We start from the raw sequence: 26,767 nt of genomic DNA on the forward strand, positions 1-26,767 counted from the left end.
AAGGAAGGAAGGAAGGAAGGAAGGAAGGAAGGAAGGAAGGAAGGAAGAAAGGAAGGAAAAGAAAAAGAAAAAGAAAAAGAACCATAAAGTAGCAAGAGTCTAAAAGTCATGACCTTGAAAAGGAGCCATTTGTGTTAACACTGTGGTTTCCATGAAACCTAGAAGACTGATTGTAGGTGGTACTAACTGTCACACTTCTCTCTGGTTCTGCCTTGTGTCCCCCAGTTTGGAGCAGGTGAATATATTGGTTGTTTTGTGCTCCAAAAAATATGTTCTAGGAGTGAAAATAAGCATGAGTAAACCAACCTTTCTAAACAGCTTCTCCAAGAAGTCAGAAGTCCTTCTTCACACAGGAGTTTCTCTTATACCCAAGATTGTATGCATCGATGGCTGTATATTGTATTTTCACTACATGCAGTATGGAGCTTTCTGCATGCTGAATCAGCTGTCCAGTGCACACAAAGTGGGTTAAACACATTTATCAGTGGGCCTTCCACTTGCAGAACAGTGGGAGCCCATCCCACAAACTGTGCTGGATGTCTGACTTTTCTTTTTCGTTATTAAATATAATGGAATTGCTCAATTTTATGAGGAAAACTAGAAGATTTTGAGAATATTATTCAAGAACTTTTATTAAATTGAAATGAGAACATCATTGCAGAGAGATTTTACAATGACAATATATAGAAAAGTCCACCAGAAAGCTACAGACTTCAGTAACAATATTGATCTTACAAGTGAAATTGCTAACAGATTTTATTAAAGCCAGCAGTTTCAATATTAAGAACTTAAAAAATACATACTTTTAAAGCATTTTCCTTCAAATACACTTAGAAACAATGAAGAATTCCTGAGCAACTATTTTTGTACCAGTACGCTCCAACCAATGTACATACTGCATATGAAATCTACTTTCTATGATTTCTTGAATTTTAGAAATTTACAAAACATTTGGATCTGGTTCGTAGAATAATTGTGCTTCAAGTCATTCTGTTGCTAAAGTAATGACACTACAATAACTTGGATGTTCCAGATTGCATACAAATTCTGAAAATGTAATGGAAATGCCTAGCTTTTATTGCAAGGCTAGCAATGAATTGGTTTATGCAAATGGAAAAAAAAAAAAAAAAAAAAAAAAAAGCAGCTTTAAATATTGGATTGTCTCTTTCTTGGTTGGGAATTATCTTGTTTATTGTGCATACTATTCAGAACGTGCAATTCAAATTATAAATAAGTTTCTTTGAGAGATCTGCTGGCACTATCAAAGGCAAGGAAGTTCTAGAGACTTTCTCCTGCATTTAACAGCCTGCCAGAAATTTGAACAAATACAAATTATTAGTGGCTTTTGACTTTTTTTTTTTTTTTTGGCAGTACTTTTTCAGAGCAGCATCCCCAGTATTTCTGTTTTACACAGACTAAAAAAAATATGTGGAGCACAATATCAAGATTTGAGAAGCCCAAATGTTGCTGAGTATCCATGAGCAATATAAATGAATATAGCATATATGAAACTGATGATTGCATTATTCTAGATGAAGAATAGTATTTGCCATCAGAATAAAAAATTACTTTCTGAGATGAAAAATGAGCAACAGTATAGCAGCCCAGGAGGTCCCTTCTCAGTATATCTGAGCAGTAGTTTCCTCTTCCTTTTGGAATAAAGGACATGGGGATGATAATTCAGAGTACTCTACATCATTATGAATATTAAAACATGTGGTTTTACGTCATTATACTTCCACCTGGATTCTATAGAAAAATCGGTGTATTCCTAGACATGTATAGTTTTCTGTCCTACTCAAGGGATATTTTCTGCTACTGAGATCTACAAAGATTTCCAGCATTCTCTAAAAATCCTACTCAGTGCTATATCTATAAAACTAACCATTACAATCTTTGTAGGAAATGAAGTAAAATCTGTACATTTTTATTGATGTCAAAATGAGGTGAAGGTAGTCAGCAGCTCTCTAAAATAGAAGCAGCTTTGTCCAAAAATAAAGTTGTCAAATAAAGAGAAAGTCCAAGACCAGCACCATCACAGAACAGAACAGTATGATAACCTTTCTGAAAATAAAAGAGGAAGATATGAAAAAGACTTATTTCTAACTTCTCTGTGTACTGATGTCTTGAGTATAAATCCAGCTAAAAGCCTATCAGCACTGTAAGACACGACACAAATAATTCAGTTATTTCTTGAATTACTTTTGACAGATGTAACAGTTTCTCTTAAAAATTTAGCTTAAATGGGAGAAATGTATTTTAAGTCTGTCTTGGTAATTCTAGCATTTATCACCAAGACATGGACTTTGTGATTAAGGAAAATGTCAACTGGTATATTGTCATGTATTGTCATATATGTTAATATTGTCACGGTTACAAACTATACAATGCCCAGACATGCCAAGAGACCATTTGCTAGTACCCACAGACCGTTGTCTCTTGGGGTTTCTAGGTCATTGCATAGCCTGTGATAAATAGAAAATAGAAGAATGCTTAAGAATGACAGGCGTATGTGTGAGACAATGTTAAAGGATAAAAAAAAATCTCATAAATCTGTCTGAAAAATTGAATGTAGCTTTAAAAAACCATGTGGTACACGTGCTGTTTTTGTTGATTTTTTTCCTTAGGGATGTAGGAAATGCAACAGCATTAGATGAGGGATCTAGCTGCTCAAGCATTGTTTGCCAGGGGCCAATATCAGATATTTGTAAGAAAATCCTGTAATTAATATAAACGGAATGACCCACTCTCATGTATAAGTCTTTTTCAGCTTTTATCTAGCAGCTGATCTATAGTAGCCAATTTCAGCATCTTGACGACTGGTTAGTACTTAATAAGGCATTATAGTTTTTGTGGACTATCCCAAGTAACTGTACATATTCCCACTTTTGATATAAAAATATATATTTTTTTCTTTCTTAAAAACTCATTTATTACTCTACCAGTTCTGATTTTTTGCTATCTACTCTTACATTTGATTGTTTTGCTTTCATTTTCTGTTCTCCCTCCCTCTCTTCTCAACCACGGTCAATATGCATGTTTGCCCACTCTGATTTCTCAGCTACCTGTGCACCTACCTTCCTGCAGGGTTCACTGTGACTGTTCTCCTCTTCCATTCTGCCACATGCAGCAGCCATGTCCCTCCTCCCATTGCTAATTTCCCTTTCTGTCCCGATACATGTTGTATTTCTATATTCTGTTTATCTTTAATCTCCTGCTTGACATACACTGGAAAGATGAAAAAAAATCTTTCATTTATTTCAAAAGGGTTTTCAAGGCAGAGACAAAAGATTGTTCCAGCTCAATGTAATTCAGTCTGTCCATCCACACCCATAGGCACTAGAGTCTGAAGGAAGTCAGTGACATGGTATGAGGGTTTGAGATAGTTGAGAGTAGGGGTGGTCTCCATTTTCACTCATTTAGGAGCAGTGTTTGAAGATTAACTTCTCAGAAGCAACTGAAAATGTGTCTTTCTAAGTAGTAAGTACTGATAAATGCTTAGTTCCCATTGGTGAGATCCATAATCAAATCACCTCTGAGAACTCAGCTCATTCAGTCCTAGAAAGCTGGGCACACAGGCAGTAGCAAAACAAAACAAAACAAAACAAAAACAGAAAAGGAACTGATGCTTTAGCAAAATAGCAACTGCCAAGCTGGTCAGTATGGCTTTCCCTAAAAGACGGAAACTTTGTTATTTTTTCACAAAAAATATATTGTTTGGCCACACATGTCTAATATCTCATCCTAGTACTACCAGAGCAACCCAAGTGATGATTCCATGACAAGCTGTTAGTTAAGAGAAACAATTTGAACATTACAAATACATTTTTAGAAAATAATCTGCAATTTGACACACAAAGTAAAATGCTTTTGTCTGCCTTTTTAAAGGGAGCAAAAAAACCAACATCTGAGGTAGCTATTCTTTAAGAATATGGTGCCTGATCTCATGATGCTTTCATTTCATTTGTCTTTATGGCTTTGTAGAAGATGTCTTATATTCATTAACTGGCTTAGATGACTTTGGTTTCCTTGCACAACACTTTCAAATTGTTACGGTTAATGAGAAATTATCAAACACATTTACAGGCTAAATGATGTGAGCTGCACATCTACAGTGCTCCAGAGATCACAAATAAAATGGTTCTTATTCATTTTTAACATCTACTGTTACTACACTTTAAATACTTAAATGACATTTAAAGTAACTATAGATTTTCCAGCCATCTAAACATATACACATAAACAGATATACCACAGAGTTCACTGCTTTAACATAAACCAGTTATCACTACATATTTGTGTTTCAGTTTGTTCCATAAACACATACATCCTCTTATTAGTATTCTATAAGGTCTGTTTACTGCATTTTTATTAAATAATCCTTTGTAGTTACATAGTATCATCAAGACCGTTCTTCAAAACTGCATTTTATGTGAAAGTAAGTTTTGGCAGCACATGCCCCACCTCAGTAAATCATATTTCTTTAAGAGTCAGGAACATTATATTGAAATATTTAAAATATACATTAAATATGTCTTTGCTAAAGGAAAAAGTTTAATAAGAAAATTTAAAATAATGAGTTATTTTTCTCAATACTGAAGAAAAACTGTAAATAAAATTATTCTGAGTCCAAAGGAAAGGTTTTTAATTGAAATATATATATTAAATTTTATGGATTTATAAAATGAATTACTTCTGAAGAGCCTTTTAGGGTTTTTATGTTACTAATAGGAAATTAACACTTTAAGAGACACGTATATAGATCTAACTTTGAAAGCATCATTCAAACATAAGTCCGTGTGAGAAGTTTAACTAATGGTATCAGACCTAGAGAGACAATCCCTGTTCCTGGGGTAAATTATGTTACATACTTCATCACTGTATATCAAAAGAGGTGTCATGTGCCTGTTATCCCCATTGATGTATCTCATAACTTTACAAGAATCCACGGAGTACAATTGCTACAAAATCTCATCTATTTCCTACTTAAAAGCTAAGAGCTGTAATAAGAACTAAAGTTGCAAACAAGACAGAATGAAATACTTGAACATCCAAAGGCCCTCAAACTTAGCTGACGGTTATCCTGACTTTACAGGACACTAGTTTATTATCTTTTGGTGTGCAAAAGTACAGTTTGGATGTTAAAGGCCACTTTCAGAAGGTGTCACTCCCACCTGGGAAGTAACAGGGTGTTTTGGAAAATAAAAGTGCATCCAAAGGGAAAACAATCAAACTGCACATTTGTTCAGCTTAAAGGATGAAATACATTTGTGATAAATGTTTTAAAGTTCTATTTAGATAGCAAATCCCTCAAAAAGCTTAGCTACATCCGAGCAACCAACAAATACACCTTTTATACTCTGTATGAATTTCTGTTTTCACAGAAAGCCATGACAATTTGGCATCATGAGACTTTCATTGGCAAAGTGGGGAAAGAATCTATGCCTCATAATGTAATTTATGCCTGCGGATATTTTGCAGTTTCAGTACCGGTTTATAGCTAGGCATAAAGAAACGCTTTCATTCAGTTCTCTTTCTGAGGGAGAATTTGTGGGTTACTGGAGGGGCCTTCTGTTTGATATCTTGCGATCCTGTTTTTTCTTGCATTAATACTGATTTTTTCTTTCTTCCTTCCTTCCTTTCTTTCTTTCTTTCTTTCTTTCTTTCTTTCTTTCTTTCTTTCTGGCAACTTGCAGTTTGCATATGCATATAAACTAAAGATCTGAAAAGCTGATCTTTTGAGTTTTATGAACTCAAGGTGTTAAAGTTACTGATGTTCCTGGACCTAACAGAATTGGACATAACCCACAATATTAATACAGCCCATATTTTTCCATTTAAGCAATGTCAGCATAGGAAGTATTTGTATAAACATTATTTAAATTCTGATTTTTGGACTAGAGAGTCATACTTCTCTGTTAGAGCAAGCTAGGATAGACAAACTTAGTAACAGTCAATGGAGTTTAGAGTATGAGTTATCTCTTCCTAAAGTAGACACTTGTATTCTACCAGGCAAATCATGCTCTAGACTCCATGGTCTACAATATAATCTTAGCAACCAGGTACACGTATAGATACTTCCATTTAGGTGGGATCAATAATACACTTAAAATCTGCTCAAAGTTGTGTCTGTCTGCCTCTGGTCCAAAATAAGCAGTATGACAGCAACAGTCTGCTGCTGACACGTTATCCCACCCTTGCTTTGGTTTGTAGCATCTCTGTAGCCACCTGTAAGTTACCCTAAATAATCCACTACATAAAGAAAATCTTTAGGATGTAGCTTGATAAGATTCTATAGCCTCTATACAACATCAGAGGGATGCTGAAGGTCTGCAGCAGCATGTCCTTATGCATGCTGTTAGGAGTAGAAAACGACTGCTTGGCTCAGATACGAATATCTGTGTAAAGAAAGAGAATGTGTCTGATTCAGGTTGGCTTTGTCAGATTCAGTTGGAAAAATGAAGTGTTAAGTCAGAGAAATTAAGCATTGTCAGAAAGAGACAGTATACTATCAGGTTACACACATGGACACACACAGATTGCTGTACTGTAAAACATTCCAGTTTTGACTGATAGTTTCTTTGCAGTACTTTTAGTATCTAGAAAATCTGTAAGATATACCACAAATGTTACAGTAAAGTTGTCCTGTTACCCTTAATTAAACAAAATTTTATGCTTGGCTGCTCTCTGAAGTAGCCACTTCATGCCTTCAAGCAACAAACTGAGTGGCTGAATTAAGAATCTAAGATCAGTCTATGTGCATTCAGGAGAGCATCTAGACTGCTCCAATCAGCCTCCAGAAAGGGGAAGTAAATTGCAGGTATAGAGGTCACAGACTTCAAATTTGATGCCTAAAGTAAATGTTACAGTATCCACTACCATACATGCTTATATACACACAGATAGCTAAATTCTAAAGTCCAGCCAGAAAAAGGGCTAGACAGCTTGACCGATCTGTATTCCAGCAGTTCCATTGCATGGAAGTATCATATGAGAATTTGATTTGTCAAATAAGATGTGTTTTTTGGGGGGACCTTCAAAATCAGAGGGTCTGTTTTGGCTGGCTCTACAGCAGGTTACCTGATACTGCAGGAAGGCTGGCTCAGTGCATAAAACCAGAGAAAGCTGAGAAATATCAAGCTGTTCAGGAAGGACAAGAACAGAAGAGAGCTCATCTATGGTAAATATACTTTCCATCACATGTACAGTACAATTTCCCTTACCTTATGCTTCCAATTCCCACTGAAGCTAGTGGTATTGGCTAAATACTTGACCCAGCTTTAATTAGCCATGACTTACTTGTTCATACTTTGCTGGAATAAATTAAACTTTTGCTTCAGGAAGGAAGGGCCGTAGTAAGTACACAACCATTTCATTATCTTGGATTTTGCCTTCAGTTACATGTGGTAAGAGGAATCCTGACTCTTTCCACAGTTGCTTTCCAACTACATGGACTCCTTTTCTCACTCCTGTTACTATTTCAGCAGAGCACAGACTCTGACTGTATGCTGCGTATCCCTGACTGTTGAGGCTGGATTCCAAAACTAATTTTGATAAATTCTTTATGAAATATCTGAAAAATTTCAGTTTTTCCTTCCAGGCTAAGAGAAAAGTGTACGCAATGGCTAAGGATGCAGACGACCATCATTCCATTCATGAGTGGCATGAGATTACGAATTAAGTGGGAAAGAAGCTTGCTCTCAAAACCTAGATTCTATTTTAATTTTATAATAACAGCTGGTAAAAAATATCAGAAATAAATAATTTACAATTCAAATAGTAATACATTTGCAATATATTAGAAATATATTTTAAAAATCACTTCATATTCTTAATTAGTATAAAGTTTAGTTTTATGCTTTATATAGAAATGGCAGCTTTACTTGTTACCTCTGTTTCAGCAGAAGGAAACAGAAAAGTTGCTAAATAGCTAAATAACATTGGGAAAATAAAAAATATTTTACTTTGCTTTTTTTTGGTAATAGAAAAATAGCCTTTAAAAATACATTGTTAAATGTATGGGACTGTACTAAAGTAGAATTGTATATTATATACAGTAAGGCAGTATATAAAATAGTGTCCTGCTATTTTTTTCATGTTTGGTTTGACTGGAATAGGCTATGAACAGGATGCAAAGTTTTCTGTCATATTGAAACAAAGCAAAATATATGTAGAGGATTTCTTTTTACTGTAATTAGTTGAATATATTCTCTTTTATATATGTTTCTTTCATATATAAGAGCTTCATTTTTCTTAACGGTTGAGAAAAAGTATAGAGAAATCTTAATCTACTGTCAGAATACACTCAGAAGAAATATGTTGTAGATCAGAATGTCATTGTGTAATGATTATCCAATTTAGAAACTGCTCAGACAATTGTGGTGTACTGACCCATAACATTCTTAGTCTTTGTTAAAACTGCAATATTCCCTTAGGTTGAATCAAGTAACAGGAGATCTGCAGAACTGAAGAGTTAGTTTGCAATGTATTTTTCATGGCACATAGTATCCATTTCCTCATTTCCCTCTCTGAGAAATGTGTTAATGATCCAGGGTTTACTTCTAAGATTGTTATATCAACCCACAGTTTATTTTATTCTCTGTATAATACACATAGGAGGCTATTTTTTGTTGTTGTTTGTTTGCTTGTTTTTAGGGAACTATTTGTTGTGTGGTTTTATTTTACTGTACATAACTATTAACAAAATTGATATGTAAATCACAGACTTGTCAGCTAGAAAATGGTGTAAGCTACAATTGTGACATAGTAGCATAATCTTAAACCACCGCATTATTATACTGATTGTATTTGACTCATTCTGTAGCATTACCTGATGAAGAGTGATCAAACTTTTAGTTATTTAAAAGAGGGCATAAAGGAGGATGGGTCCATATACTCCGATCCACTAGTCTCTCTTTTGCAGTCACTTGGAGCTGTCAAACAGTAGCTCATGTTTTTCTCAGCTTGACCTTGCTGAAGGTTCTGAGATGTTTCCTTTGCAGGTTCTTGAGACATAGGTGTGTGCTGGACTCGTGAATCTGGCATTAATACTAGAATATTATGGTCCACAACTGTTGAGACCTTTGTATATTCTTTACTGGTTCCTGGAATAGTGTAATTTTCAGTCTTTCCACTATTTTCTTTATGTTTCAGTAATACTGCTGGCTCCTCATCCTGCTTGACTTTGTGGACTTCAACGTAATCCATTAGTGTAGCATCCAAAAAAGGTGACTTTTCATTAGGTCTGTTTTGTTTGACCTGCACTGCAGTTTGTTCAGTTTTGGAATGCAAATTCTCCATCTCTCCTTGTTCTCCCATGTCTCCAGGGACGGTTTCAGTGATAGAATAACGTGACTGATGATTATCTTCATTTTCCACCAGAACTGGGGCAACATTCACATTTGTGGTAATCAGCGTTATTTTCTGTGCATCTACAGTGCTGTGGTAGGCAAACATAGGAGGCTGATTATCAGGTAATTGAGCTGTAGGCCACGTGGATGATTTTGTGCTCTCACTGTTAGAAAGAAGTGTTTTCTGTTCTGAGGCTACACACTGAGTTTCCCAGCTCCTTTTCACAGCTTTATTTTCTTGAACATCTCTTACATCTTGTGTTTGAAGTGTTGATGGAAGGGCACGGGACTCCCTGCACTTCTCAGAAAGCAGAGAAGGGCTATCGCAGCTCCCTCGTCCTGAATCACTGTCTGTTTCCTTGGGTGTCGTTTTTGCTTTTTTACTGGGATTACCATTGTTGTGACTTGGCATGAGTTGCTGATCCTCACTGTCCTCTACCTCTAGGTATTCTATCAGTAGCTCCTCACAGTCTGATGTTGGAGGGAAACCATGGCAACCAAGAGCACTCAATAGTTCTTCAGATTTCCCTGTCTGAGGACATAACAAATAAGATATTGATATTTTTCCACTGTTAACATCAGGGCTTATATACGTAGAACAATTGTGAACAGTATACATATTTAATAGGCAGATACTATAATAGCTACATCACTAGATGTAACCTGAATTTCTACTACTGCAGAAAATAGTGGAAGAACAGAAGAACTTTCCCTGAGTTACCTCAGTGGGGAGATCCCAGAGTTCATGTTTCTAAAATGTGAGGACTACGGAGCTTCTGGCAGATAAGGGTCTCAAGGGTTTGGTAATGGAGGAGAATTGACAGAGCAGCCATGCCCTTGTCTCCTCAACATGGCAAGAGACTGTGGAAAGTGACTTATCTAAGAACAACTTAGATCACATAGGCATTAAGCTCTTACTGTGTCCCAGGTAGCAACTGAAGTGACAAACCCTGTAGACAAATGCCCTCGTATTAGTGCCAGGCAAAACTATGTCTCATACATACCTTCCACATGATCAACCTGAAAGCTTTGCTTATAATTAACATTGATTGCATGAGTTAAATTTGTTTTATACTTAATTATGGTAGTTGTTTTTGCTAGTACTGAATTTGAAAAAGTAATGGCAAATTCTGCTGCTGTTGTCAGCAGTACTCACCTCTAACAGATGTGTATCGATGCCTTTTATTTTCGGTCCTGGAACTGGTGGTAGGATAAAGGCTATCATCCTAAAACAAACAAACAAAAATCAACAAAACAAACAAAAAGCAAAACAAACAAACAAATTGACAACAAACAAACAAAAAACAGAACAAATACAAAAGATATAAATATGGGCCCTCTCTTAGCCCCTCCCACTCTTTCATGTGGCTACCAATGGTTTAGCAACAGGAAGTCTGAGTGCTATCAAAAGAGGTTTCAGGGCCCTAAGAAGACAACTAAATGAAAAAGATGACTGAATAAAAGCTGAAGTCTCCAATCCATCTGGGAGACTTAAACTTCCCAGGCACACACTGGGAATATCATACCGACAGGACAAGCAAGCCCAGGGAATTCCTACAGCATGCTGAAGATAACTTTCTGTCACATGCACCTAGTGAGCCAGCCAGGAAAGGTGCTCTCCTGGGTCTGTTGTTTGTGAGTAGGGAAGGCCTTGAGGGAGAGGTGATGGCAGGTGGCTGTCTCAGACACAGTGATCATGATGAAATAGTGGAACATTTTGTGAAATAGTTCAATATTTTTGGTGTAGGGAGCAAAAAGGTCCGTGGAGTTGCCAACCTGGACCTGAGAGAGCAAGCTTTAAACTTTTCAGGGAGCTGGCTAGCGGAGTCCCCAGGGAATCAACTCTAGAGGGTTTAGGGTCCATGAGAGCTGGTCACTGTTCAAGAACTACCTTTTAAAAGCCCAGCAGCAGGCAAGAACAGGATCTGGGGGTGCTGGTTCACAGCAGGTCAACGTGAGTCAGCAGCGTGCCCTGGCAGCCAAGAGGGCAAACTGCATTTTGGGCATTTTGGGGTGCATTAAACACAGCATGGCCAGCCAGTCAAAAGAGGTGATTCTCCCACTGTATTAACACTGCACGTTAAGGTCCACGATAAAAAATAAAAAAAATAATAATAAAAAAGAAGCTAGAGGAGAGCAAAATAGCTGGTAAATGGCTGGAAGGCATGTCCTGTGAGGAGAGGCTGAGGACACTTGGCTTGTCTACTTGCAGTAAAGGAGACACAGAAACAACCTCATTGCTTTCTGCATCTTCCTGAGCAGGGGAAGAGGAGAGGGAGGTGCCAGTCTCTGCTCCCTGGGAACCAATGACAGGAATGGAACAAAGCTTCACCGGGGAGGTTCAAACTGGTCATTAGGAGCGATTTCTTTACCGTGCTGGTGGCCAACCACTGAAACAGGCTTCCTAGTGAGGTGGTTGATGTCCCATGTCTGTCAGTGTTGAAGAGGCATTTGGACAATGCCCTCAATAACATGCTTTAACTTTTAGTTAGCCCTGAAGTAGTCAGGCAGTTGGACTCAATGGTCTTCGTAAGATCCTTGAAACTGAGCTATTCTAAATTCTATGTTTTCTCTCTGTATTTGTTCTCCCATTTCCTCAGAAAGTTACTGAAATTTTAAATACTTCTCCCCTATCTGTTGCCTCCCTGTTGGACATCTGTTTCCTGCCTGCATTCTATAGCCAGGTAGTTTACTAAGCCGGGTATAGTTCATAAATTATTGTTAGATATATTCATAAGAAATAGAACAGCATAAAATTTATTGAACTGAAAATCTAATACTACTAATGTCCTTTTATTATTCTTTGTCCTTTAAACTCCATCTCTATCAAACCACTGTAACTTCATCACTGACCACAACACAGTGATGTAGGGCACAGTCCTGGAGGACTAGTGGGCCTCTGTGTGCATACTTGACTGTCATTTGACTGGTACTAAACAGGATTTACGATGAATGACTTCTGATTGCTTTTCCATCAGCAGTTTCTCTCTTTCCTCTACTCATCCACTATTTTTTGCAATACTTTTACAGAAGAGATAAACTTCACAACACCTTTTTCTTTTAGATCTGAGTGAAATCAGACAAAGATGCAATAAATTATTTGCAGAATTGACTGACAAGTATGTAGAAAGATAACTTCATAACATAACCTTGTTTCATTTAGAAAATTAGGCCAAAACCAAAACATATGTCTTCAATAGCAGCAGGAATACTCCAAGTGATATTTGCTGAATACTTAATGGCTAACTACGATGTCCAGATCTAATAGAGACACGTCTTTACTAATTAAGAATTTAGTTTTTCATTTTTAGTCTGTTTTCTCTGGAGAACAGAAATATCTCTTTACCATTTGTGAATTTAAAATCAAATACCAGTAATTTATACTACATACACTTATAAGATACACAAAACCTATATGAAATTAAATCAAATGTTAATAGCCTGTTTTTGGAAAAGTTTGCTGAGATTTTTAACTCCACAGAATTGTGAAATTTGTGACTTACCTGTACCCTTTTAAAATCATTGTCCAGCTCATGATTAAACATATAAGAGATGACAGGACACCCACAATGATCCACACAATCATATCTTTTACTTTGAAATCTATGAAAGAAAGGTAATTATTTAAGGATGCACCTAGCATATATACAATCAGAATGAAAATAAAATAAAATAAAATAAAAAAGTCTAAAATTACTTTTATTTGAAAAACTGCCAAATTTAGTACTGAATCTGGAAGCCTCAACTAGCATAGACAGATCTCAATATTCATTGCAATATGTGGTAATTAATATACTTTGTATTAATAGCACTATGCAGGAAATAAACTGTCTTGGAAAAAATACAGAAAAGTGTATGAAGAAGGAAATTTTTGTCAATGTCCGTTATAGTAACTGGGTTCAAATCCACTTACACCAACATAGTTATTTCAGTATCAAATACAAATCATATAATTTATTAAATGGTAGGTAAAATGATCTAGGACTAGATGTTTTTGAGGATTTCTATTGTAACATGACACTTTTTACTTTGAGATATTTATTTTGAATTCATTCCAAATAAAGTGCAGTGAAGAGTTTTTACTGTCTGAAGGCAGTGATCCTTTGTTGTTCTAATAGCAGCTCTAACGCAGTTAGAACTCTCCTAATCAAAAACTTCCATCATGAGGACAAATGAGGCAATAAACAGAAAATATGTTGTTTAAATAAGTAAGGAAATTAATTCACCTGCTTAACTCCTAAAAGTAACATATGAAACAGCTAATTGAGTATGGCGCAGAGAAGCTGAGAAATCAGTTACCTTAGCAATGATGTTGCTACCTGTCCTAGGGAAACTATGGGATGTCAATCTGCACGAGTGCCACTGACAGCTAACCGAAGTATTACACAAACTTCCACTTAATAACAATTACTGAAAGGATGTCTGGCCACTCACCATTAGGGATCTGAATATACTTTTCTGAGCTCCATTCACTCCATGATCCATGGTGGTCTGGTTTGCAGTGAATCTGTACAATGTACTTCTTTCCTGGATTTAAACTAAACATTTTATATTGTGTTTGCTGTCCAACAAAAATAGTCTGGAAATGAATTAAAAATCATAAAATCCATGTAAAATTAATACTTTTTTTTTTTTTTTTTTTTTTTTTTTCCCTAGAAAAATCATAGCTAGTTTAGTCTTGATAACCAAGTTGGGAATACAGAAATAATCTGGGTAGCTTCCTAATAATCATTACGCAAGTCATTGAAGTAACAGTACATTTATTTTATTTCTAATTTCATCTTTCTAACAGTGCAGTAGGAATGATATCTGGCCCTGCTATACTGTGCAAATTAAACTATTGCAAGGACACATCAGGAGCATATAGCAGGTACGAAGGAACTATTGTAACAGTGGGAACTGCAATGGTGAGAAGAGAAGAATGAGGCAAGAAAGAGCGACTGGGAAGAAAAATGCTGAAAGAAGGAATATGGAGCTGGTAGAACTGCATAGGGTAGTAAAGAGTGGATCATGCAATGGCCAGGGAGCTGGAAAGTGCAGTGGTGAGGGAAGGCAGAAGGCAATACAGAGATTGCTGGGAAGTATTACAGCAGACAAGGAGGTAATGCAACCATATACTAATAGCTAGAGTCTTTAATTTGTCCCCCAGTTGTCTGAGTTGCACATCCTGGATACAGACAATAATTACTAGGTGGCCATGACAACTATTACCTAATGGTCATTTGTACAAATTTAAATGATTTTACATAATGCCATTGAGCTTTCTGCTACCTAGGAAGTGCTTGTGGTTGAGAACAAATTATCAGAAAAGAAACCTGACTAAATGAGAACTAACAATTTAAACTAAAATGACAATACAGTTAATATATAATGGTCACAATTAAAAATAAGTACTTCATCACCTGCTATCACACAGCAGCATCTGAGATACTAATTTGTCAGTAGGAATCCGTAGATCACACAAGCACCACTTTTGCAAAAGAATTAAATATTGTGTGCCTGCTTCATTACAGTCACGCATGGGACCTAGCTGACAAACAGTAATTGATCATCTAGCAAAAATTTGTGACATTCTTACCTCCCATTCCTCTCCTTCTTCAGGCTTTAGTCGCAACTCATATTCAAGGGTAAGCCATCCAGATCTGACATCAGCCAGTGGGGGTGGAGACCATGTCAAGACCAGATATGGTTTTCTATTCATTGGCTTTTTTAATTCTAGAGTTACATTCACTGGAGGATCAGGCTGGACTGTTAAAATAAAAGAACTGACAGTAAGAGTCTGAATGATTTTTCTTTGCATCTTAGGAGGAGATATGAAATGTTGTGAGTGGTGAGTTGCCACCTCCATTATATCATTAAATTGGAACTGGTGCTGGAATACAGGGATCAAGAATTTCCTGATAAAGTTAAGTTAAAATATGGATTTATGAATTTGGAGAAACTGAAGAACATCCAATATGTGGAGTTCATACTGAGATTTGCCTTGATCATTTATTACCTGAAATATTTTTTTTCTTACACTACTATTTATTGTTGCTGTTCACTACAGCTATGTTTCAAAGTTAACGGAACCAGTTAACATTTTTAATGCTGTGTTATAGAAGTTGTGGTATATCATAAACATCAAAGTTGGCATATACCATTAGGAATGCTGTATAAACAGATTAAACTGATAAAATTTGTCCCCTTCAATCCTTTACATTCAGAAAACACAGCAGCATAATCCCAACATGCATAGATAGAAAATACTTAACAGCAAAATAAAACAGCTGTTTATAGACAGCCATGTCTATAGCTCAAAAATAAAACAAAATGGTATGTAGGTTTCTGCCACAGTCAGGCTTGCAGCTACCTCAGTTCAAAGGTAGAAAGAACTTCCACATATAGTTCATGATTTTTACCACTGTCTGATGCAAAGCTTCACCAGGTAAGCAGACAGGGCATAGAGGTAAAATGCAAAGCCTTTTTTCCATGAGCCCTTTTCCAAATACCCGGCTCTCAGCAGCCACATCCTTGATAACAAAGTAATTATTGGTGATAATGTTCCTTTCCCTTAGAACATAACCTACATACTTGTCCACAGTTACTCTGTGTAAAAAGTCTGAGAGAAGAGAGTATCAGTACATTGCTATAAAAAGCACTGATTCAACTTCTCTTGGATCTGAGAAAAAAGCAAATTTCGGAAAAACACTTACAGGTAGTCAAATTTAAGTATTATTACTTAAAAGATCAATTTGAATTCAGTTGATGGTAGAGTAGAAAAGGATTTTAGCTGGGTGGTGTTTCTTAGGGCTTGACTGAAGGAAATATGTAAAGTCAGTGAATGATTTTCATAACACGGTTTTAAAGCTTTCAACATTTTAATGATTTCTTTGAAAACAAAATGCTAAAAAGAATGAATATTGATTTATTATTATACCAGATAAGATCTTATTTGTTCTCACATATTTTTAACTTTGATATACTACTACATATGAGAAGAACTGCAATGAAAATACTTGTGTCAAAACCCATAATTTTGAATTATTTGTTTCCACAGAAAACACTTATTATCTCTTACCTATGTAAGTCACATCCACATAATGAGGATCAGAGCTGTTACTTCCTATTTCATTAGTTGCCCTGACAGTAATATTGTATATGGTCCAGAAAGAGGTGTGTTTTTTATCAAAGTAGCAGGAATTAGGGCCTGCCGTTCTGTAATCTGGACATTCATAAACTTGTTCCTCTCTGAAATGAAAGAATCATAGTGATTACACAGACTGAAACACCTGACTTTGATAACTAGTAGTTGCATTCGGATCCAGGGCTGAATCAGAATCTGTATGCCTGGCAATGTGAAGAAAATCAGAATACTTCTTTCAGACTAAAGAGTAATTGAACAGTTCCAGAGACTGTATTCAGCTTTTCCCCTGCAAAACAAAGACTACAAAGCCTGGAGAGTTTAGGCTGCTGTTCATGCCATAGTGGCTAGTAGAGTACAACTCTTTTCTGAATGCTGTTGTCCACTACCTATCCTCCAAGGGTTTCAGAGCACCAGTAGAAGTAATTGCTAAAGTCTTCTATCCCATCTGTAAAAAAATGAGTATTTCCAATGTTCATTTCACATTTACATGAATTTTTGCCCACATCATATGCTTTCAGAATCTCTGTGGTCTTTTACCAACTGTTCCTCCAAAATAAATAACTAAATAAATAAATCAAATTTGTACCTGTCCTCCAAATCCGTTCACAAACTTCCCAAAGTTAGCAGGGATAGAAGACAAAGTTGATGAAGAGTATGTAGCACTTGTTTCCAGGATCCCCTGAGACACAGTGTGACAAAAGTAAGGCCTTTGATACTGTCTCTCACGACATCCTTCTGGACAGACTGTCCAACTGTGAGATGAACAGGTTGATGCTATGCTGGGTAGTGAACTGGCTCAACAGCAGAGCTCAAAGGGTTGCAGGGGCTACATCTGGTTGATGGCTGATCACTAGTGGTGTTCACCAGGACTCAGTTCCAGGGTCAGTCCTGTTTCACATTTTTATCAGTGTTCAGCTGTCCGAGTGGAATGCATTCACTGCAAGTTTGCCAGTGACACTAAACTGGGAGGTGCTGCTGATGGCCTGGAGGGATGCGAGGCCTTGCAGAGAGATCTACATAGACTGAAACACTGGGAGATCAATGGCATGAAGCCAAGGAAAATGCAGGTTGACTGGATATTGAGCAATGCCAGACACAGGTACAACCTGGGAGACAAGTGTCTGGGGAGCAGCTCAGCAGGATGGGATCTGGGGGTGCTGGTCCACAGCAGGCTCAATGTGAGCCAGCAGCATGCCCTGGCAACCAAGAGGGTAAACCATATTTTGGGATGCATTAAATACAGCATGGCCAGCCAGCCAAAAGAGGTGATTCTCCCACTATACTTAGGTGTGGTCTCACCTTGAATATCAGGTGCAGTTCTGGGCTCCACAATACAAGGAGGATGTTAAAGTCCACAATATTAAAAAATAAATAAAATAAATAAAATAAAATAGTAATAAAAAAACATTTAAGAAAGAATCCAGAGGAGGGCACCAAAGCTGGTGAAAGGGCTGGAAGGCATGTCCTGTGAAGAGAGGCTGAGTGAAGACACTTGGGTTGTCTAATTGGAGTAAAGGAGGCTCAGAGGCAACCTCATTACTCTCTGCACCTTCCTGAGCAGGGGAAGAGGAGAGGGAGGTGCCAGTCTCTGCTCCCTGGGATCCAATCACAGGATGTGTGGGAACAGCACAAAGGTTCAGACTGGACATTAGGAGCAATTTCTTTACCATGTGGGTGGTCAACCACTGGAATGGGCTTCCTAGTGATGTGGTTGATGCCCCATGCCTGTCATTGTTGAAAATGCATTTGAATAATCCCCTAAATAATATGCTTTAACTTTTAGTTACCCCTCAAGCGGCTAATTCTGGTCATTTGGGAAAGCTTCTGTCTATGGTGCCAAGGAGCTACAGGAGCTACAGGACCATGCCTTTTTATTGTGAACACTGTCATGTTGTTGCAGCACCATGGCAACTATCAAGGCAATCTATCCATGCCAGTAGAATTCACAGTAATTTTAAAAACCCAACATTACAAAAAGATCCTTTTTTAACCTTAAATATGTCCTTACTAGTGCTATTCCAGAATATGTCACTTACACAAAAGCCTGTAGTAAACTATAGAAAAGCACTTCTCCTAAATGCAGAACCAATTAAGCTTGATTTTCCATGTCCTTCTTTTACAATACTGAATAATTGTAAACAACTTATTACCCTTCTTTGCTGTAAAGTAAAGTGTAGTTGGTAGGACGTCCTCCATCTGAACCAGGTTTCCACCAACAGGTAAATGTTTCCTTTTCTGGAGAACGGCATTTTATTATCGTAGGCTTTTCAGGAGGTGACTCTTCTGCAAGAGATACATAAACAAACTAATAAGTTTAATGCATCAGGTAAACTCTGAATTTATAAAATAAATTCAAGTGGAGCTGGGAAAATGCATTTTTTTTTTTTTTTTATTTTTCTACAAAGAAAGAAAATGTTTTGCTTCATTATTTACACAGGGAAGAAAGGGCATTCAGTGATTAGGGGAGCAGCCTTTTACTTTGACTTGGATTCAAAATCCTTTTCCACTGCAGCTACATTGAGGAACTGCGTTTTATTTCCCTGGTTGTGGTTCTTTTTGGCTTCCCAAATCTGAAAAAGGGTGCTCAAATGCTGTCATACCAGGTTCCATAAAATTACTTAAAATACATTCTGCTCTTTGATCTATTATCTACATAAACATTTTTTTTTTCTTCTAAAATGTGTTTTAAGATGCAGTTGATTATTCAAAAACAAAAATAATAATAAAAATGCTGCCCGTTGTTTTGGCTTTTACAATAAAAGAAAAAATGAACAAGAACATATTTGCCCACGTGTTTATGTCCCTGCCAGTAGTTCTCTCCTGAATTGCCTATGCTGAGCTGACTCAAAAGACACAAAGAAGTAGTTCTCCTATTTCCTCCTACAGTGATGTTATGCCCAGTAATCACTCTATATGCCTAATTGCTGCCAAGCAATTTATAATTATCTGGATTCCTGATAGTTGTTATAGACTCAAGCAAAGCATTTAAAATTGGGCTGAAGATGATGCTTAAATTTTGAATACTGCGATGTTGTCAAAACCCTGATGTGCTTGAAACCTTTGCAGGTATGTATTTGCAGCAAAATATGTTCTCATTATATTAATAATATATATTTTCTACTCTTTAGAGTGGGGCCATTGATTTTTCAAATTTATAATTGCCTCAGGCAGATCTGAAGATGGGACATTTACAAAATATTTTTCTATTATCAGTGCTTCAGCAATCTCCATGTCAAATAATGAATAATGCAGTTAGTGACAGAAGATTTGAGACAACCTGGCTAAACTGTCTGATAACAAGATATGAAGTCATACATATTTAATGTCCCAACAGAACACGGTAATTATTCCCATGTGATAGCAGCTGCAGTGCTATGCTCTGTTATGCTACCAGCAATGACTTCAGTCCAGTTGCTAACGAACAAATGAGTGACTCTTACACAAGTATTGCTACCTGGTAACTTTAGTTAGGTGAAATCAACATGATTTTAAATGGCAGGACATGACCAAAAATCATGCAAGCACATCTGTATCCAAAGTGACTTCCTAGTAAATCCTAGTCTGTTTGTCATAGCCAGTTTTGGCAGAGGCCAAGTTCTAAGTGGATTAGCAAGACTAAATATATAATTACACACAAAATACGGCAAGATGCGCTAAATTGTTCCTCCAGCACTATGAAGCATCTGTGTGAGAAACCAGGTATTCAGGGCTGCCATTTAGGCACCTTTCACAACACTGAACTGGCTAGAGTATAAACACAATTAACAAAACAGTAATCATCAACTCACCACTGGGGATCTGAATGTGTTTTTCAGAGCTCCATTCACTCCATTCTCCAAGGTCTAACATGCAACGGACCTGAACGACGTACCTCACCCCAGGATTTAACCTATTCACTTTATATTGTGTCTGCATTCCAACAGATATTGTCTGGAAAAATAACATAGAATTGGTCCATTTTAACAAATAAGACATCAAGAAGTATGCTCGCATCACTGATTTTTGAAAGGTAAAGATTTCAATCAGATATTTTTTACGATGTTAATTACAAAGTAGTAAAGGTAGTAGCTGAATGAAAAAAAGAGCCCACTTCAGTGACATTGAGGTTCTAATGCTCAAGAACTGTAGACTTTCTAATAAGTACTTTATCAGATCAGCATTGAAAGGAACACTATAGGTAGTCTGACTGAGGCAATTCCTCTGTTTAATGTGTCTTAGGGGCTAGTTTTAGGTCTTATTATTAAGTGCCTTATTTAGGTCCTTTAAACATCTCTTCAGAAGTCTTTCAAGATACATAGCTTTCTCCATCTGTAAGGCATCAGCAGTTTAGGTAGCATTGAGGCCAACTGAATATAACTTTAAGAATGATATTTTATCCTGGTATCCCAGCTGTGGGAGTACTGTGGCCCACTCCTAGCAAAACTCCTGACAGCAATTGGGAATTTCGATGTAAATAGTGTGAGTAGAACACCCCAACCTTTCAGGCAATGGAGGTTTGCCCCAGTTAATCATGTTGAGGAGGATGACAACTCTCAGCCCAATTAAACAGTAACTAGGGAATTACTGACATCTGAAACACAGTCAGCTTGAAACACAGCACTAAAGCAGCATGAAAATTTGGTGAGGGGAGACTGGAAACAGCAGCTGTAGTTGAAATTCAGTGTGATGCTGTCAGAAGCTGCTCTGCTAGTACCATGACCTCTTCCTGAGCCAGACAGAGCAGCACAGCCTCTCTCTCTGATGCTGTGGGTAGCTGCACTCCATGCAGTGTGGGTATTACGATTTATCTGTAGTATGGCTGACACTGATTTTTGACTGCATAGTTAACTGATTGCTCATTAATTATATTTTAATGAATCATTAAACTGCTTTGATTATGATTTGGCTTAAACTACGTGAACTGAGCAGTCTCTTACTGTGATGGCAACAGACATGTTGATGAAAATGTACAATTAAATATTCAATCAGTGTGCTAAATAGATCTATTTATCTTACATTTTAGTATATGACATATCAAGGACAGTTATACAAATACCATGAATTTCTCTGTCTCTGTAAGCTGTGACAGTACTTCTCTTTTTTTAATCAGATTTGGTTACAGTATTTTTGTATCATTATAGAAACTAAAATTTTTATAGTACCAATTAAATTCTGACAAGAAAACTTATTGAAAAGCATTTATACAACAAATGTTTTTTTTTCCCCTTACCTCTTCCCACTCTTCCTTTCCCTCAGGTTTTAGTCGTAGTTCATAGTGATACACATGTGAATTAGAGCTGGCATCAGCTAATGGAGGTGGAGACCATTTTGCCCAAAGGTACATTATACTAGCAGATGTTTTTGCTTCTAGGGTGAGATTCACAGGAGAACCTGGCTGAACTGTATAAATGAAAAGTTTGTCATTAATGATTTAATTTTCTGTCAGAAAAGCTACCTCCTTTAAACAGCAGCCCTGTGAAGGAATGACGGACAGGGCTGCTTTCAGGGCATGGGGTGATGTGATAGGGAGGGATCACAAAATCAGTAAAATGGGGATTAAACAGGGTCACCCTCAGTGCTTGCAGGTTGGCAAAGAAATGCCTACAAAGCCTCATTATGGAGAAATCCCCCAAACAATTTAAAGGAACGCAGTATGTTGGGGTGTTCCCTCTTCAGTGCCTGTACACTAATTCATGCAGTATGGGGAATAAAGATGAGTTAGACACATATGTATGGTTACATGGCTATGTTCTTGTTGAAATCACAAAGGCATGGTGATATGGCTGCCATGACTGGAGTGTTGCAGGGGAAAGATGCAGACTCTCTAGGAAGGACAGACTGAGGAGATGAGGAAGGGCATTGCTCTCTATGTCAATGACCAGCTGGAGTGCCTGGGGATAGATGAGGAGCTGACAGCAAGGTTATGGGAAGACGTGGCTAGGTGATCTACAGTGAATGTAAGCAAGGACAGGTAACCTGGGAGGAATACAGAGAGGTTGTCAGAGCATCCAGGGATGGAGTTAGGAAAACTAAAACCCAAATAGAATTGAATCTGGCCAGGGATATCAAAGACAACAAGAAGGGCTTCTACTAATAAATCAGTGACAAAAGGAATTCTAGAGAAAATGTGGGCCCTCTGCTGAATGGGAGGCCTGGCTGCACAGGACAGTGAAAAGCCTGAGATACTGAATGATTCTTTGCCTCAGTCTTTACCAAAAAGACCAGCATTCAGGAATCCCAGGTCCCAGGGTGCAGGCTGAAAGGCTGGAGCAAGGAAGAGGTATCCTTAGTGGAACAGGATCATGTCAGGGAAAATCTGAGCAAACTGGACATTCGTAAGTCCATGGCCTTGATGGGATGTACCCACAAGTGCTGAGGGAGGTAGTAGATATGACTGTGAGGCTACTCTCTATAATCTTTGGTCAATCCTGGCAACCAAGAGAAGTGCCCAAATACTGGAGGAAAGCAAGCACTCTTATCTCCAAGAAGGGCAAGAAGGAGGACCTAGGGAACTCCAGGCTGGTCAGCCTCACCTTGATCCCTGAGAAGATGATGGAACAGCTAATTTTGGAAACCATCTCCAAGCACATGAAGGAGAAGAAAATCATCCAAGGTAGTCAGCACAGATTCAACAAGGGGAAGTCACATGTCACCAACCTGGTAAATATCTATAATGAAATGACCAGCCTGATGGATGAGAGGAGAGCAGTGGGTATTGTCTTCCTGGACTTTGGTAAGGCCTTTGACTTTGTCCCCAGTAAGATCCTCATAGAGAAGCTGTTGAAGTATAGGTTGAACCACTGGGCCCAGAGGGTAATTGGTCAATGGTGCAAAGTCAGGCAGAAGTCCAGCAGCAAGTAGAGTATCCTAGGTGTCAGTACTGGCTCCAGTTCAGTTTAAATTCTTCATAAACTATCTGGACAATGGGGTAGAGTGCACCCACAGTAAATTTGCAAGTGACACAAAACTGGGGGACTGGCTGATTCACCAGAGGATCATGCAGCCATCCAGAGGGACCTCAACAGGCTGGAGAGGTGGGCTGACAAGAATCTCATGGAGTTAACAAGGAGAAGCACAAAGTCCTGCACCTGGGGAGGAACAGCCCCAGGCACCAGCATGTGCTGGGAGCCACCCGGCTGTAGAGCAGTTTGACAGAAAAAGACCTAGGGGTCCTGGTGGACACCAAGTTTAATATTACTCAGCAATGTGCCCTTGTCACTAAAAAGGCTAGTGGTATTCTTTGCTATATTAGGCAAGGCATCACCAGCAGGTCAAGAGAGATGATCAGCTCAGCGCTGGTGTGGCTGCACCTTGAGTACTGAGTCTACTTCTGCATTTCCCAGTATAAGAGAGACATGGACATACCGGAAAGAGTCCAATGGAGGGCCACCAAGATGACAAAGGGATTGGAGCACCTCTCCTGTGAGGAGGGGCTGAGGGAGCTGGGACTGTTCAGCCTGGAGAAGAGGAAGCTCAGGGGGGAATCTCATCAATGTGTATAAATACCTGCAGGGAAGGTGCAAAGAGGATGGAGCCAGACTGTTTTCACTGCTTCCTACTGCCAGGACAAGAGGCAATGGGCACAAACTGGAACACAGGAGGTTTTGTCTGAACATTGGGAAGCACTTCTGTGCTGTGTGGGTGATGGAGTACTGGGACAGATTACCCAGAGAGGTTGCGGTGTTCTCCCTCCTTGGCGAAGTTCAAAATCTGCCTGGATGTGGTCAAGGGCAACCTGCTCTAGATGTACTTGCTTGAGCAGGGTAGTCCAGATGACCTCCAGAGGCCCCTTCCAACCTCAGCCAATATATTATTTCTGTGATTTGTTTTGTATTTCATTATATTAATTTCAGATAAATATGCCATTCTATGAGAGTATAGTACAATAACATTTTTTTTCTTTCTTTCTCCCTAATAATATTTAAGTGGATACAGATTTACCACAGTATCAGCAGATCTTACACATCACACTGAATTTGTCAGGCTAAGGAAATACAAATCATAATTTCATCAGGTTACTCTTGCAAAATGAAAAAGTCAGATATTTCATAGGTAAAAAACTGAGTACATTCTAGAATATATGTATGCAGAAAACAGAATGGAATTAAGAACATGAAATATTTGGAAACAAACAAAAAAAGAAGTGGAGTGCTTGGGCAATTATTTTTACCCTCCCAAGATTGCAATGCCAGCAGCCAGAAAGATGTTTATATTTGGAAAATTTAGTCTGGAACATTTCAGGTAGTTTGACCTAATTTAAAAGTTTTATAATCTGCTGTGCTAGGAACCTACAAAACTTTCTAAAAAAAATTGAGTTTAATTGACATACTGTAGTTTACTAGTTTACTACTATTTTTCAGCCAAGATTAAAATAATAGAATATACAGTTACTTAATTTGTAAGTAAAGTGCTTTTTCCACATAAATTACAGGCACATATTTTAGATCATCTGTAGATAAACACTTCTCCATAGCAAGCTTCACATCATGAGGAAAGAAAACTTTCACCACTACTTTTTCTGGAATTAAAAAAACAGATACATCTCCAGCTAGTTTTTTTCTCATTTCATTCTTTCCTTTTTACCTATTGAGGTCACATCCACATACTGAGGATCCGAGCTGTTACTTCCAATCTCATTCGTTGCTGTTACAGTGATATTATATGTTGTCCATGGATTAGTGTGGTTTTTATTGAAGTAGCAGGAATTGGGACCAGACGTTCTGTAGTCTGGACATTCATAGATTTTTTCTTCACTGAAATAAAATGATTTAAAAAGTTCAAAAGTTTAGAAAATGAATCAAAGTAGATAATTTTCTAGTAATGGCCTAGGTTCAGCAAAGAAGTTTAGAATGTTTAACTTTAAGTCTATATATAATCCCACCCTCTGGGAAACATTTCAGTAAGTGTCAAATGCTATTACCATAAATGCTCCTTTGAATCATAAGCTATTTTTACTACAGTTGTTCAGGATGAAAGCTTTTATCTGTTTTTTTATACATATGAATATGTTGACAAAAGAATGGAAAGAGAAATTTCCAGAGACAGCACGAGGCAATTTTAAAAATGTTTAAAAGCAAGTTAAAAGGCAAATTAAACACATTCACTTTGACTAAAGAAGAAAAGTTGCTAAATACCTTTTTTACATTCTCTGAAAAGTAAGCTGATGGGCTCTAAGGCCAAGGAGTGTTTTACTGATTATTTTGCTTTCAGCAATGTGTTCTTTTATCTGCTTTTGAATGTGATGATCATCATGTCTTTTACCTATTACCTTCACATGAGTCTTCAGCTTTTTTAGCAGAGGGATTATTTTGTACTCAATTAAAGCTCAACTAGGTGAGGTACTCAGCATTTTCTAGGTGTGAAGAACTGTACAAACCCAAAACACTAGTAGAGATGGCTCCAAGATAGGTCTTAGTCCCATTGTTATGCTCTATACATCATTAATAACAAGGTCTTTCAGTATCCAGGTAGTTTTGTCTGGGTTCACAGAGCAAAGATTTAAGTATACCTGAGAGACAATAAGCTAAGAAAGGTAGCTACAGCTCAGATCCAGAGTGCTTGGCAATGCCTAATTTTCAGCAGATTTAATAAAACTGACAAGTGTCTATGACCATCTCCAGGTGGAGCATTTCTGGGCTGTGACAGGTGTTACTTAAGAGGCTCAAAAAAGGTTCGGTTCTGATTGAGATTGAAACATTTGGATTTTCATAAAATAAAAGCTCCACAGATATGCACACTACAGATGAAGGGAGCATCATCTCTCTCAGGTTATTGTTGATTGTGGTAACTTTATGAAAAGCTGCATCTTTCCTGATCAATTAATACACATGACCTGGAGCTGGCTTAATTTAAGCAGGGAAGTCTGAGGCTTTACATTATCTATTCTGAACGTCACTGGATTTATTCAAAAATATTAAATTTCTGAGCCTCTATGCTTGCTTAGACGTGTTCTTAGACCTCTTTTTTTTCAGGAAGAAAGGGCATTTATACAAAGAAGCACAGGTTAAGCGAAGTAGATAAACATGTACACATTTTATTTGTAAACAGTATGAGGGAGTCACAGATTTACCAAAACAGCAAGTTTTGAGATGCAATACCCACACCTGGTTTTATTCAATTTTTTGAACAACCAGGCTACGAATCCAGAAGGGGAAGTAAAGTCTCTCAGATTTTCTCCAGATGTGGGTTTGCTGTGCATATTAAGGGAAAATTCCATGACAGGTCCCTGAGGGCCTCCCCCAGGGCCTCCCCTGACCATGCCTGCGGCCAAGACCCCACTTTGGCCCACCGCAGTAAGGCCAGTCTCCATCTC

The 26,767-nt window shown here is 37.7% G+C and overlaps 1 protein-coding gene and 1 long non-coding RNA gene across 3 annotated transcripts in view; both read right to left on the reverse strand.

The window, feature by feature from the left end:
* LOC118156567 overlaps positions 1–26,767 on the reverse strand; it is a 754,908-nt gene that overhangs the window by 641,882 nt on the left and 86,259 nt on the right. The window lies entirely within an intron of this gene.
* Positions 7,031–26,767, reverse strand: part of PRLR (prolactin receptor) — a 158,910-nt gene continuing 139,173 nt past the window's right edge. For both annotated transcript variants that reach the window (XM_035310706.1, XM_035310708.1), the window contains 10 exons: positions 25,039–25,208; positions 21,686–21,855; positions 20,265–20,406; positions 18,627–18,759; positions 16,411–16,580; positions 14,929–15,098; positions 13,785–13,929; positions 12,854–12,953; positions 10,507–10,576; positions 7,031–9,882 (listed from right to left, as the gene is read on the reverse strand). In XM_035310706.1, coding sequence (XP_035166597.1) covers positions 8,857–9,882; positions 10,507–10,576; positions 12,854–12,953; positions 13,785–13,929; positions 14,929–15,098; positions 16,411–16,580; positions 18,627–18,759; positions 20,265–20,406; positions 21,686–21,855; positions 25,039–25,208 — 2,296 coding nt within the window. In that variant the 3' untranslated portion in view covers positions 7,031–8,856. The remainder of the gene's footprint in view (positions 9,883–10,506; positions 10,577–12,853; positions 12,954–13,784; positions 13,930–14,928; positions 15,099–16,410; positions 16,581–18,626; positions 18,760–20,264; positions 20,407–21,685; positions 21,856–25,038; positions 25,209–26,767) is intronic.

Source organism: Oxyura jamaicensis, chromosome Z, assembly GCF_011077185.1.
Source record: "Oxyura jamaicensis isolate SHBP4307 breed ruddy duck chromosome Z, BPBGC_Ojam_1.0, whole genome shotgun sequence".
NCBI lineage: Eukaryota > Metazoa > Chordata > Aves > Anseriformes > Anatidae > Oxyura > Oxyura jamaicensis.